This window comes from Carcharodon carcharias, chromosome 2 (genome assembly GCF_017639515.1).
Source record: "Carcharodon carcharias isolate sCarCar2 chromosome 2, sCarCar2.pri, whole genome shotgun sequence".
Taxonomy (NCBI): Eukaryota; Metazoa; Chordata; class Chondrichthyes; order Lamniformes; family Lamnidae; genus Carcharodon; species Carcharodon carcharias.
Window position 1 is genome coordinate 192,269,885 of NC_054468.1, and position 15,680 is coordinate 192,285,564.

General features: G+C 46.3%; 1 protein-coding gene across 1 annotated transcript; it reads right to left on the minus strand.

The window, feature by feature from the left end:
* Positions 1–9,097: 9,097 nt before the first annotated feature.
* LOC121286981 (U6 snRNA-associated Sm-like protein LSm3) lies at positions 9,098–9,406 on the minus strand. The gene is given in 1 exon segment (XM_041204366.1): positions 9,098–9,406. A coding segment is annotated over 1 exon segment (309 nt).
* Positions 9,407–15,680: the final 6,274 nt, after the last annotated feature.

Here is a 15,680-nt window from a genome sequence, read left to right on the forward strand (position 1 = left end):
AAGGTTATTAACTTTAATTTTTCTCTGCCCGTCCAACCTTATGGTTGGTGGGCAGGTGAAAAGGCCAAGCGACCTTTGCACTTTTTAGGAAATCTCATCCATGGGCAGGATGAGGTTTCCTAAAGCAAATAAAAATAAAATTAAAAAATTAAAATTTAATTAATAACATGTCCCTGCTCATGTGACAGAGTTACATGAGGGGACATGTTTTATAACATTTTTAATTTCTTTATTTTTTTTTTAACTCTTCATCTCCCTGAGGCGGCTCTGTGCCCCAAGGAGATTATCAAGTGCTCGCTTGCATGTATGCACTAAATTCGCGACCGCCCCTCTCGCCCTCCTCGCTCCACCCACACAGGCAGCGCTGAGCTCTGCCATTCACTTTTCATGCTGGGCAGACCTTAATTGGCCCGCAAGCCTGAAACCACCTTCCAGCCTCGATCGTGGGTGGCGGTCGGGAAGCCCACTCCCACCAAGCCCACCCAACAAGGGCGAAATTCTGCCCATGGACTTCCAAAAAGCATTTTATAAAGTCCGCCATGATCTAATTGAATGGCGGAGCATGTTCAAAGGACCGAATGGCCTACTCCTGTTCCTATTTTCTATGTTCCTATGTGCCACGTGACAAGCTTGTCAGCAAAATTAAAGCACGTGGAATAAAAGGAACAGTGGCAGCATGGATATAAATTTGTTTCAGTGACACAAAACAGAGAGTAGTGGTGAACGATTGTTTTGCGGATTGGGGGAAGGTATATAATGGGTATCCCCGGGTGTTGGTATTAGGACCATTGTTTTTCTTGATCTATGCTAATGACCTAGACTTTGATTGATGGGCTGAATGGCCTCCTTCTTTGCTGCAACCATTCTATGGACAGAACTTAGCCCTTGGCTGGCAGGTGGGCCCCACTGGCTGAGCAGTGGGCGGGCAGCCGAACCCCGCCGCCGATATGGGGTCCGCCACCATTTTGAGCGGGTGGGCCTATTAAGGCCTGCCCAGTGGCCTGCCCGATGGGAAGCGCTATGCACTTCCTGTTCCAGGGAGGAGGGAATCCCCAACTGTCAAAGTGCACTCTTTCACGCATGCATGCGAAAGCGCACTGCTCCCTGAGGCAAAATCCTGTCTCAGAAAGTTTAGTGAAAGCTAAGTAAAGTCAAAAAATAGAGACATTTTAAAATTATTAACATGTTCCCCTCATGTGACAATGTCACACGAGATGGAACATGTTGATAAACAAAACGGTAATGAAACTTCAGCCCTCCAGTGGATGAAGTTTCATTTATACTCTACAGGCCTGGGGCTCCTGGACTGCCTGCCAGCCTTAAGGTTGGACAGGCAGTGCGTTTAACTATCTTAGTGAGCCTGTCAATGGCCTTAAATAGCCATTGACAGGTCGGCCGGCGGACAGCTGATTTCGCTGTCCGCCCGCCTTCCTTAAGATTTAAATGGCCTGGGATGACATTGAGGATTCCTCCCGACGTCATTCCGCGTCATTTTCACCTTGGCAAACGGGCCCTGCCCCCAAATTGCCAAGGGGAAAATCCTGGCCTTTAGTTCTATGATTCTAAGTGAAATCCATCCATGTGGTACCGCTACTTCCTGCCCCATCTTGGTGCCAATGTCCAATGAAAATAAAACCCACTTTCCCACACCAATTTTTTAGCCACGTGTTAACTTTCCTCACCCACACCCTCCCCCACCCCTCCCCATAAATATCAGGGCCATTGTGTTTCTTCAAACAAAGAACTTCTTACTGGATGTCATCGATAAAGTCAAATCACATGCTCACCATTTTGTTCAGTGGAAAGTGCTTTTTTTCAAAAATATTGGCATAATATTGACATAATGGGGGGTGGGCGATTTTTCCTTTTTTTTTCTTTATTCATTCGTAGAATGCAGGCATTACTGGCTAGTCCAGCATTTATTGCCCATCTTTAGTTGTACTTGAGAAGGTGGTGGTAAGCTGCCTCCTTGAACCGCTGCAATCCCCATGGTGTAAGTACACCCACAGTGCTGTTAGGAAGAGAGTTCCAGGGGCTTTGACCCAATGACAGTGAAGGAACGGCGATATATTCCCAAGTCAGGATGTTGGGTGACTTGGAGAGGAACTTCCAGGTGGTGGTGTTCCCATGTATCTGCTGCACTTGTTTTTCCAGATGGTGGTGGTTGTGGGTTTGGAAGGTGCTGTCTAAGGTGCCTGATGAATTCCTGCAGTGCATCTTGTAGATGGTACACACTGCTACTACTGTGCGTCAGTGGTAGAGGGAGTGAATGTTTGTGGATATGGTGCCAATCAACTGGGTTGCTTTGTCCTTGACTGTATCAAGTTTCTTGAGTGTTGTTGGAGCTGCACTCATCCAGGTGAGTGAGAGTATTCCATCACACTCCTGACTTGTGCCTTGTAGATGGTGGACAGACTTTGGGGAGTCAGGAGGTGAGTTACTCGCTGCAGGATTCCTAGCCTCTGATCTAGTCAACAGCACGCCATTCCTAATGGCATAACTGCAAGTGTATGCCACCTCTGATCTCTTGATCTTTCCTGTTTCCCTGTGATTACAATTAAAATTTAAAGTGCCGACAGTGTGTACAGCAGACGCATGCAATTCCACGACAGAGAAAATGGTAAAACCCACCGTCAGCTGAGAATGCTGAAGCTACAGATGGGCTATAAAAAAGTCTCCTGGACAAACAGGAAGTCTCTTCATCACAGCCAAAACTTTTCTGCCCATTAGACTTGAGAGCACAAAAGGGCACGAGTGTTTTTCAAAATTAAATATGAATTGTAAATATTGCATATTACATTGATTTCATTGTATTCATGTCTGCATCATCATTAGTTGCTGAGACCAGCTTAGTCAGAGCTCCAAATGTACTGCTAGGCCTCATGGTTGGCATACATTGATGGTTACAGGGCAGTCAGGGACTTCCCTTCATTGTGGAAGAAACAATGTTGTGTTTTTCTTGTTGACTCTTTATTGAATGTTCATTTTAGTGGGCAGTGTCATACTTGCCACCCTGTGGGACATGGCTGAACTTTCAGGCTCAGCTGGCCCTCCATCCTAAACAATGTAAGGGAGATTTTCTGATATCCACTCTCACAGGGGATAATTGAAAGGTTGTAGGTGAACTCAAAGCCCTGTAAAGAGTCTGCCAGCCAACACCCTGAGATGGATCCACACTTTGACAGTACTGAAACCACCCTTTAGGCCCCTCATTTTCTTACCTTGACACCCAGGTTGCCAGGCCCTTCCCACTTCACTCCTCTATGCTCCGACCCACACTCTGTCCTCCCCTGGATCCTTCTTCCACACTTCCATGCCTCTGACCCTACTCCACACCTCCCTCGCCCCCCCCCCCCCCCCACTGCTAGTTCACCCTTGCCAGTCCCAAGCCTCCATGCAGCCTTACCATTCTCCTGCTCCCTTCCCATGTGCTGCAGAGTGAAATAAGGAAAACCACAACTGCATGAAGCCGACTGAAGTAGACCATCTTTAAACAAAGGTAGACAGGGTGAAATGAGATTCCTGTGTACCTCTGACTTTATCTTAAAGAGCATAATTTTAAAAAGTTACAAGCTAATGGCCTGAATTTTTAGCTTGTCAGGCAGGCGTGATCATTGGGACCAGAAGTGGATGTAAAATCCACTCCCACCCACAATCAGCTCCCGACATTTATTTCACACTGGCTGGCTGGCCAATCAACTGCCGGCCAATGTGAAATACGCACTGAGACAGGCTCAACGCTGGCAGCAGGCTGGGAGGAGGGCAGGCACCGGGTCCAGTAAGGAGGTGGGCTGGGGGTTTTAAATGGAGCTCCCTGAAGGCTGGGAGTCTGTATTGAAGAGCCTCACGGAGCTGCTTTGGAAATCGCGCTTTTTTTGACACATCACTTGAGTTAGAGTGCTGCTACTGTCTCCAGAACACCATTGTTGCCCAGAGCCCAAAACAGGCATGACAGAGATGCCCGGAGCCAGTCTGCCCCGTTTTTCCAATGAGTGCCTTAGGGTTTTGCTGGAGGCGGTAAGTGACCAATACTACATACTGGTGCCACAAGACAGTCAGAGGAGCCCACCTCACATTACAAAGAAGGCCTGGACAGAGGTGGCAGGCCTGGTCAGCGACCATGATGTCTTTCACAGAACCTGGATCCAGTGTAGGAAAAGGTTTAATGTCCTTCTGCCCTCTGCCAGGGTCAGTACTGATTCCAGTTGGAACCATGGAAAGATATCTTTGTGGGTGGCAGCTCTTGTTGGTGCTCATGGGTGTGAAATGCAGAACGTAATGTGGTACATAATCCTGTGATTTGATATACCACAAGGCTGGTATGTGTGTCAAGGTGACCATAGTACCATAAGACCATAAAACGTAGGAGCAGAAGTAGGCCATTCGTCCCATCGAGTCCGCTCTGCCATTCAACGAGATCATGGCCGATTTGACAATCCTCAACTCCACTTTCCTGCCTTTTCTCCATAACCCTTGATTCCCTTACTGATTAAAAATCTGTCTATTTCAGCCTTGAATATACTTAACAACCCAGCCTCTACAGCCCTCTGTGGTAAAGAATTCCACAGATTCACTACCCTCTGAGAGAAGAAATCCCTCCTCATCTCTGTCTTAAATAGGTGATCCCTTACTCTGAGATTATGCCCTCTGGTCCTAGACTCTCCCGCAAGGGGAAGCAACCTTTCAGCATCTACCCTGTCAAGCCCCCTAAGAATCTTATATGTTTCAATAAGGTCGCTTCTGATTCTTCTAAATTCTAATGGGTACAGGCTCAACCTCTCCTCATAAGAAAATCCCTCCATACCTGGGATCAACCTAATGAAACTTCTCTGGATTGCCTCCAATGTCAGTGTATATTTCCTTAGAGGTGAGGTCCAATAATGTGAAGGGCACCTGAACCGGTGTCTTTGGGGGTAGGCTGGATTTTCTGACATTTAGTGGGGGTATAATGAAAGCATTTCTGTCCTTACAGAAGAAGAGGTGTCACAATGAGCAGCAGTGAGGACAGATGGGTGGTGGGGATGGAGGAGAAAACACAGGTGCTGGCCTGAGAACATGGAGCCAGATCCACTGGGCACAAAGAGGCAGAGGTCTCGGAGTCCAGTGGACAGGTAAGAGTCTGGGGGAGAGTATGAAAGATGTAGGGCAGCAGTTGTAAGACTGACATGTGAAATCGATTAATGTCCATTGCTCATCATTTCAGTAGTCTTTGCCCAGCCAGATGTCCATTCTGAGAAGCAACCAGACTGCATGCACTCTGACTTCGTAATGCTGCTCAGGACTGACATTTTTTCTTCCTCCCTCAGATAGCACAACATTACATTCCCAGGAGGACCATGAGGAGCCTCCCTTGACCTCAGAGGATGACCAGCTGCCAGATACATCCGTGTCACATCATCCCTTTGCACCATGCACCAACACAGGTACAGGCACATCAGTGGGCATATGCATATCAGAGCAGATGGTAGTGCACACTTGTGGTAATCTGATGTGACCTTTAAGAAGAATATTATTAAAGAAGATCACATGAACTTAGTGTCCAATAGCAGTGTAGCGTGATCTCTGGTTAGTAGTCTGTGGTCAGTAGTTAGTAGTTGCAGTAGTGTAGAGGTAGAGTTTGAAGTGTAAGCACATGTTTAGTTGCTGCTGAGTGCCTTTGTAAATAAACAGAGTTTCTATCTATGAAGTGTCTGCTACTCAACTCTATCATTAGTACCAAATTGGCCACCACTTACAACAAGTGTGTGAACAGGATCCAACTAACTGGCATCTAGGATCTAACAACACTGGTGAAGGCATATCACACTCACCTGAGGAGCTGGCAGAGACAGAGAGTCCCCAAGACACCAGCACTTGGAGGATTGCTGGAGACCAGGACAATGACCGAGGCAGATGATGAGCCTCTGGAGTCATCCATCAGTGGCAGGTGCTGGATGTCCAGCAGGATGCAGGGCAAGATCTGGCAGAGATCCCTGATTGTCTGCCTGCCATGGTCTCTGTGTTGGAGGAGTCAATACAGAGCATGAGCACTGCGTTGACCCACAGTTCTGAACGCACAGCTTCCTCCATAGAGAAAGTGGCGACTCTCATGGAGAGGCAGCTCCAGAAACCCAATCATAGCTTTCTGGGGTTGCATTCAGCCCACAAACTAGCAGTGACCAGTCACTGCCAATGTGAGAGATGGATGAGGCATCTAGTGACTCTGCTAGCTGCCCATCCATCTATGGTGAGCAGGGAGTTTCAAGCCAACCTCATGTTGGCAGACGACCTGCAGCTCACATCTGGGGGCCCCTCTCAGGGCACTCCCAATGAAAGCAGTAGCTCCTCCGCCCCTCTGCCAGTGAACGTTGCATCTAAGGAGACCATGATGATGGAGGAGTGCCCAGCCATGGCACTGGACACTCCCGCCCAGCTGGGGCCCACACAGGCCCCAGTGACCAGAGGACAGCCACCAAGCTCATCAAGGCCGAAAGTACATCAGAGTCAGCAGCCTGACTCCAACCCTAGCGAGGGGAAGCACCAAGACGCAGCACACACAAGCAGATGGCTTAGTCATGAGGATCATATAAGAGGTCTCAAGGGAGATTAATCTCTCCTTGGCACGTGTGTACAGGTGCATATATATCTTTGCCTTCAATATTAAAATGTTAAATAATGTGCAAATGCCTTTGTATGCTTCATGTAATTGTTAGGAAAGAGGACAGGGAGTTGTGTGTCACACATATGAAGGGCTGCAAAGTTTATTTCATAGGTCAGGACTTGAGGGAAAGGTGACAGAAAGTGCCTCACCAGAACGATCAGTTAGGTAATGTTTCCTTTGCCATCACCTTGACTCCTTGCTTTAGATCCCTAACTAAAAGTCCCCTGAATCAAGGCCTCCCTGTTTTCCCTGTCTCCCATAGCATCCTCACAATGGGATCTTGCTCCTTACCCTGAGGCTCCTCAGTCTCCTCCTCAGACTTAGCACTTAAAACATCCTCTGCGGCCTGTGGAACAGGATCGCTGTTTACATGCTCCAATGGGTCCCCCTTTGACAGAGCAAGATTGAGCAGTTTGCAGTAGACAGCAACAATAAGGGAAACGCAGTCTGGAGGATATTGCAGGGATCCCCCTGAGCCATCCAGACAGCGAAACCTCATCTTGCATAAGCCTACCTTTTCACTGGATAGCCTTTGTCCCCCAGGAGCCAGCCATCCAAGTGTGCTGCGGAAATGAACGGCCTTGCCACCTGGGTGTGACACAGGATGTAGGCATCATGGCAGCTTCCTGGATACTTGGCACAGACCTACAGTATCTAGCTATTGTGGTCACACACACTCTGGACATTAAGGGAATGGAAGCCCTTTCTATTGACAAAAGCATCCGGCTCCCCAACTGCCAACTTTATGGGCACATGCGTGCAGTCAATGGTTCCCTGAATGGAGGGAAATCCTGCAATTGCAAAGTAGCCTCAGGCTCGGTCTGTCTGGCTGGCCTCGTCTGTCCTGAAGTTAATGGAGGTGCCGAACCTTCAGAACAGAGCGTCAGTGACATGTTTGATGCAGCTGATTCGGAGACATCACATATATCTCACACTGACCCCTGGAAAGAACCTAAGGCACTAAAGTTCAGGGCAACTGTCATCTTCAGGGTCACTGGCATAGAGTGGTCACCTACACAATTGGAGTCAATTTTGGGGACAATCATTTCACATATAGAAGTGATGTGTCCCTGGAGAGGCGGAGCCTTCTTCAACACTGTACCTCTAACATGTCCAGGTAGCATGATCATTGCCTGTACACTCTACCTGCTGGGTAAAGTGGCCTTCTCCAGACTTCTGTCTCGCACTTCCTGTTGGCCCTGTAGCCCTTCTGGCTCTGTCTCTCAGTCCATTGGTCCGACTCTGGGACAGTGCCTGTGGGCAGCTGGCTTCCTCTGCCTTCTGGCTCTCTCTTCCTCAGAAGAGAAAGTCCCTCTAGCAGAGTCCACAATCCTCATTTCTGTACAGATGGCTGCACAGGCTTCTGCACAGAAAGGCAAATGCTTAAAAATCAGAAAGTTCTCCAAAGCACTGAAAGATGCCAGAAACGATCTTAAAACCAATTCCAAACAACTCACCTTATCAACATCCTGTAGGTCTTTTATCCTGCCCTGGAATTAGAGTGAATGAAAAATGTGAAGGCCACCTGGATGATTGCCCCATGCGTTGAGCATAAAAGTGCATGGGCCACTCAAAATTGCTGTCAATTGCTCTTTAAATGGAGTTAATTGGCCCTCTAACAGTCAGGGGTGCGCAGTTCCAACTTCTGCACACATCCACCGACTGAAATATCACAACCCGGCGCGATGACATCGGGACACTCTCCCAATGTTATCACACCCCATTTCGCAACTGTTCATATCTACCACATGTTTGCTTAACAAGCACAAAATTCTGGCCAATGAGTATTCCAGGCATGTAAATGTATTACAAGTATGAACCCATGACAGGCCAGCATAAGGCTCAACATGCCGCTGACTTTTTCTCCACATCTCAACTTGCCGTTGGGAAATCAAGACATCTCACCCCACGTAATTAAGTCACCATGCTTGCCACGGTTCGCATTCTTGTGCGCTCTATAAAATTCCCCATGGTTTTTTTAAAATCCTAAATAAAGCCAAGATGCCTTTGATGATCTATAATGGCAATGTTTAAAACACTCCAAAATAAAACTGACGATCAGATTCTCCGCCATTTTTTCATATCTAAGTGACATAGGCATGTTCTATTCCAGAAAGCCTGGTGGAGAAGGATAGATCTGGAGCTAATATTTATACACTCCTATAACCTTTTATTTACAGAGATACACATTATAAACATGCACATCCTCACCCAACCACCGCAATTTCAATCTGTTCCTATTTTTAGAATTTCTTTACTAAATCAAACAAAAATACTTTATTTACTTCTCACAAGAGTCGAGACTGAACACCCCGCTTAAAATTAAACTACAGACACGAGCCCTCTGCTTCATAATGTTGAGGTACATTTTATAAAAATATCAGAGCATTCTCTCCATCAACTGCAAAATATAATCACAGGTTGAAGTTCAGTCCATAATATTCAGTTTGGCTGGGTTTAAACCACTCTTAGCAGAGGAGCCACAAGAACAACACCGTCACCACGGACAGGCAGCATTGGGATGTTTCTCTTGATGGATTTGTATATCTCCTCATACGTTTCCTCACCAATTTCTACAGTCATAACAGCTTCTTCAACATCTCCCAAAATCATGTTTAAATGCTGATCATATGCATGTAGTCTCCCTCGAAGCTCTCAGTCGTTTCTCGTTTTCACATAAATTCACTCGTCCAGCCTAAGCCTGATCGGATCGAGAGGCTCCTCAACTGTGTTGGTGGTTTGCGGCTGCTCTCCTTCCTCCACCATGATTCGAATCCGGGTCAATTAAATCCACAGTTAATGCCCACCATCTACATTTAATTATACAAAATTAATATACAATTAACAATACGCATACATTTTGGCAGAACTTTTCACTCGGCGGGCCGGTGGCACCCAACCCACTCAAGCGTGAAATGACGTGCATTGACGTCAGCCGAGTGTCCTGATGTCAATGTGCAGTCGCGCAATAGGTCGGTCAGCAGGCTGAAGCCGGCAGCGTTCCCGCCAACGATTAAAAGGCCTTTAAGTAATCAATTAAATTAAAATTTTCGCTGCCTACCCAACCTAACGGTTGGCGGGCAGGCAGAAAGGCCAAGCGGCCTTTGCATTTTTTTGGAAACCTCATCCATGGGTGGGATGAGGTTTCCAACATCAAATAAAAATAAAATAAAAGCTATAAGTTTTCATTAATAACATGTCCCTGCTCATGTGACAGGGTCACATGGGGGAACATGTTTCATTACATTTTTAGTTTTTATATTTTTTTTTCATATCCCTTCATCTCCCTACACATGCACGAAGTTCACGCTCGCCCTCCTCCCACCCACCCCCGCACAGTCAACACTCAGCGCTGCCACTCGCATTTCATGCTGGGCAGGCCTTAATTGGCCTGCAGCATGAAATTGCTGTCCTGTGCCAATCGCAGGCAACATTCAGCTTCCTGAACGCCCCCATCGCCCCCACCGAGCACCCTGCCATGGACAAAATTCTGCCCTTAACATAAGTATTGATTAACTAGTTGTTAGGTGTTTCAATTTTCTGGGATGTAGCAGAACAATGTTGTGGCACCACCCATGCTGTAACAGAAGATGGTAGAGTTGGTATTCTAGAAGGAACAGTTCAAATGGAGCAGGAATCCTTAATCTGCCCAAACTAATTTTGCAATGAATGCCAATGCTGCCTGTTGCTCTGCATTATGGGATGCTATGCTATTGTTGTGTTGCACAGGTGAAAACTAATCACCACATCTGACAAAAACTGCACTGCTTACTGTTAACTTTTTAACAAAACAGAAATGAAGATGTCATATAAATAGGTATTTCATAATAAATTGTTCAGAATGAATACAATGCACTCATGAAGTGGCCTGAATAAGTTTGTGTTTTCAGTGTCCTTCATTTATGTGATAAACAGCTTCCAAAGTGTTAGATACTGTGTTAGAAATAATTTTTCATACCCTGGAGTGTTGCGCTCCTGGTGATGGTGTTATGTTTCTGCTTTATTTCTGACCTATCTGACAAATTCTTTCTTTCAGGCTTCCTCAGGTAATATTTTTCCCTTCTCACCCTCTCTTTCTGAAAATACTGAAGGGTTGGTTTATAGTTCCACAGCCTTTTCTACCTCACCCAAGTGGCTAGTTGTCATGTGTGAACTTGGCTGTTTGATCATGGAGCACAATTCTGTCCTCACCCAGCATTGCAAGCTACTGTGCTACAAAATCCTCTGGTTGTCATGTGATGCAGTTGAGAGGGAGTCAAATACTTTCCAATAGAGGATCTGTGAATAACAACCGGGAGCACGAACCCTGTTGGAATTGTTTTTCTTTTCGTCCTAGCAGGGAGACAATGGGGAGAATTTTACAGCCTCCCAGGTAGGCATGTTTTTGGAGGGGGGGTGCAAGTAAACTCAGTCAAGTGGAAAGCCCACTGCCTACCCGCCCATCCCCAACCTGGACCCCATAATACGAGGGGAGTGGGTAAGGCGCTCACTAGACCACCTACCCTAATGACTACTGAAGCCCTTAACTGCCTAATTAAGTAGCAATTAAAGGCCTCAAACTGCCTTCACTGCCATAATATGCAAGGCAGGCAAGAGTGGGAAGACCATTTTTTCACCAAAGTACCTCTTGGGGAGGTGCTCTGTGCGCATCGAGGTACTCCACCTAAGTTCATAGTCCCCCTTTGTGCTTTGCCACCTGGCCTCCAAAACCCACCCCCTCACTCCACACCCTCTCGCTCCCCCCACTCCAACTCCCTAAGGTGCCTGATTCTTCCCCACCCAAGAAGGCCCAGACTCACCTTGCCTGGTGTTCTTCTTTGTGGGTCTTTTGCAGTTCCAGCAGCACTCACTACTCTCTCCTGGTGCTCCTGGGACTGCAAGCGTTCCCGGTCAATCAGACTGGCCGACAACTCTCGAGGGCAAGACTCCATCCACTGAGGGGCAGAAGCCTGACCAACAGCTTGTTAAGGCCGCCCACAGTACATTGTTGCTGCGGGGTGGCCTTTGGGGGGGAGTGAGCAGTATGCCCATCCAATAAATTCACCCCAGTGAGATCCAATTGTTGAGGTCAGCTAACTCAGCTTTCTGCATTGTATGACGATACCTTTATCTACTAGGTCACCACAGGGGAGTTCAGTTTCTTCAGATATTTATCTTTTATACAATGCCATGAAGTAGTCCAGTGCAGATTATGATGTGGCTGGTACACAGCCAAATTATTAATCAGCTGTCTAAAACTCCTGGGTAAGAATTAGATAAGAAAATAATCTTATATTTCAACAAGCAACAGCCTAATGAGTGAAGGTCGGATATGAGGGAGACTGGAAGTTTGAAGATTTGATCTCTGGTCTGCACTGAGTTAGCGGATCACCTGGGACAGAATTTCAAGTGCCAAATGTGGGCTCAGTGCCCCTAGGCTAGGGAAGGGAAAAATGAGCCAGGTTTCAGTGTCTGACTGCTGTGCATGTTCGATTTTGGCTGTAACGCCTGCATTATCAACACTCACAATTAGGCTCCGATATGACAATTCTGGGCCTTCAGAGAGCTAAATGTTTTTTTGGGAACACCAAAGTAATAGTTTGAGCAAGATCATAGCACTCACCAACAACAACTGGCATTAATATAGTACTTTTAAGAGGGAAAAGAACTTTCCAAGTGTTATGAAGCTAGGCCAGACCCCCAGGTTTTTGGTACAATCCGGTTAGGGACCAAGAACCTTTTGCTTAAAGCAGATAAAGTTTGAAATTCAAGATACTTGCCTAGTGAATAAAGCCACAAGATTCCACGGGTTTTGAACAAACAAAAATAAACTCTACTGTACAAGGTCAGATAGATAAAACATAAGAAATAAGAACAGGTGTAGAACATTCGGCCCCTCAAGCCTGCTCCACCATTCATTAAGATCATGGCTGATCTTCCTGTGTTTCGATTTCCACATTCCCGTCTAACCCCGATAACCTTTGATTTCCTTGCCTAACAAGAACTTATCTACCTCTGCCTAAAAATATTCAATGACCCCGCCTCTACCACCTTCTAAGACAGAGGGTTCCAAAGTCACACAGTCCTCTGAGAGAAAAAATTTCTCCTCATCCCTGTCCTAACAGGGCTACCCCTAATTTTAAAACAGTGCACCCTAGCTCTGGACTCACCCACAAGAGGAAACATCCTTTCCAGGTCCACCTTGTCAAGGCCGTTCAGGATCTTGTATACTTCAATCAAATCACCCCTCACTCTTCTAAACTCCCATGGAAACAAGCCCAGTCTGTCCAACCTTTCCTCATAACACAACCCACTCATTCCAGGTATCAATCTAGTAAACCTCCTTTGAACTGCCTCCAATGCATTTACATCTTTCCTTAAATAAAGAGACCAAAACTGCACACAGTACTCGAGATGCGGTCTCACCAATGCTCTGTATAACTGAAGCATAACGTCCTTACTTTTATGTTCAATCACTCTCATAATAAAGGATAGCATTCCATTAGCCTTCTTAATTACTTGCTGTACCTGCATACTAACTTTTTGTGACTCATGTACTAGAACACCTAGATCCCTCTGCACCTTAGAATTATGTAGCCGTTCTCCATTTAAGTAACACTCTGCTTTTTCGTTCTTTCTGCCAAAGTGAACAACTTCACAGTTTCCCACATTAAACTCCATTTGCCAGATCTTTGCTCACTCACTCAACCTATCCATATCCACCTTCAACCTTCACAAGCCCTCTTCACAACATACTTTCTTTGTGTCATCTGCAAATTTAGCTACCATGTCTTCACTCCCCTCATCTAAGTCATTGATGTAAATTATAAACAGTTGAGGCCCCAGTACAGACCCCTGTGGAAGTCCACTCGTCACATCCTGCCAATCTGAAAAAGACACATTTATACATACTCTCCTTTCTGCCAGCCAACCAATCTTCTATCCATGCTAATATGTTACCTCCTACACCATGCGCTTTTATTTTCCACAATAATCTTTGATGTAGCACCTTATCAAATGCCTTCTGGAAATCCAAGTCTACAGGCTCCCCTTTATCCACTGCGCATGTTACTCCTTCAAAAAACTCTAGTAAGTTGGTTAAACATGACTTTCCTTTCAGAAAACCATGCTGACTCTTCCCGATTGCCTTGTCTTCTAAGTGCCCAGCTATAACCTCCTTAATGATCAATTCTAACAACTTCCCCATGACAGACGTCAAACTAACTGGCCTATAGTTTCTTGTCTTCTGTCTCCCTCTCTTCTTGAATAGAGGAGTTATATTTGCTACTTTCCAAGCATTTGCTACAATCCTCAGCCAGAAGTGCTGAGTGGACGATCCATCTCGGCTTTCTCCGGAGGTCCCCAGCATCACAGATGCCAGTCTTCAGCCAATTCGATTCACTCCAAGTGACATCAAGAAATGGCTGAAAGCACTGGATACTGTAAAGGCCGTGGGCACTGACAATATTCCGACCATAGTACTGAAGACTTGTGCTCCAGAACTTGCCGCACCCCTAGCCAAACTGTTCCAGTACAGCTACAAAACTGGCATCTATCCAGCCATGTGGAAAATTACCCAGGTGTGTCCTGCACACAAAAAGCAGGACAAATCCAATCCGGCCAATTACTGCCCCATCAGTCTACTCCCCATCATCAGTAAAGTAATGGAAGAGGTCATCAACAGGACTATCAAGCAGCAATAACCTGTCAAGGCCACGCAGCTCCTGACCTCATTTACAGCCTTGGTTCAAACATGGACAAAAGAGCTGAACTCCCGATGTCAGGTGAGAGTGGCTGACATTGACATCAAGGCAGCATTTGACAGTCCGTAGCTTCAAGGAGCCCTAGCAAAACTGGAGCCAATGGGAATCAGGGGGAAAATTCTCCACTGGTTGGAGTCATACCTAGTACAAAGGAAGATGGCTGTGGTTGTTGGAAGTCAGTCTTCTCAACTCCAGGAAATCACTGCAGGAGTTCCTCAGGGTAGTGTCCTAGGCCCAACCATCTTCAGCTGTTTCATCAATGATCTTCTTTCCATTATAAAGTTAGAAGTGGGGATGTTCACTGATGATTGCACAATGTTCAGCATCATTCGCAACTCCTCAGATACTGAAGCAGTCCATGTCCAAACGCAGCAAGACCTGGACAATATTCAAGCTTGGGCTGACAAGTGGCAAGTAACATTTGCGCCACACAAATGCCAGGCAATGACCATCTTCAACAAGAGAGGATCCAACCATCGCCCCTTGACATTCAATGGCATTACTATCACTGGATCCCCCACTATCAACATCCTGGGGGTAACCATTGGCCAGAAACTGAATTGGACTAGCCATATAAATACTGTGGCTACAAGAGCAGGTCAGAGGCTAGGAATCCTGCAACGAGTAATCTATCTCCTGACTCCCCATAGTCAGTCCGCCATCCACAAGGTACAAGTCAGGAGTGTGATGGAATACTTGCTTGGATGACTGCAGCTCCCAAAACACTAAATAAGCTGGACAACGTCCAAGACAAAGCAGCCCACTTGACCAGCGCCATATCCATAAACATTCACTCCCTCCACAGCCAACACACAGCGGCAGCAGTGTGTACCATCCACAAGATGCACTGCAGGAATTCACCAAAGTTCCTTCGATAGGACCTTCCAAACCCACAACCACTGCCATCCAAAAGGGCAAGGGCAGTGTATACATGGGAAAACCCCCACCTGGAAATTCCCCTCCAAGTCACTCACCACTCTGACTTGGAAATATATCGCCATTCCTTCACTATCACTGAGTCAAAATCCTGGAACTCCCTCTCTAACAGCATTGTGAGTGTACCTACACTACATGGACTGCAGCAGTTCAAGAAGGCAGCTCACCACCAGCTTCTCAAGGGCAACTAGGGATAGGCAATTAATGCTGGCCCAGCCAGCGAAGCCCACATCTCGTAAGTGAATAAAAATAAAATCTGATGGAACCTTTCCAGGATCTAGCAAATTTTGGAAAATTAACACCAGCGCATCGACTATCTCATTAACCACCTCTTTTAAGACCCTAGGATGTAGTTCATTGGG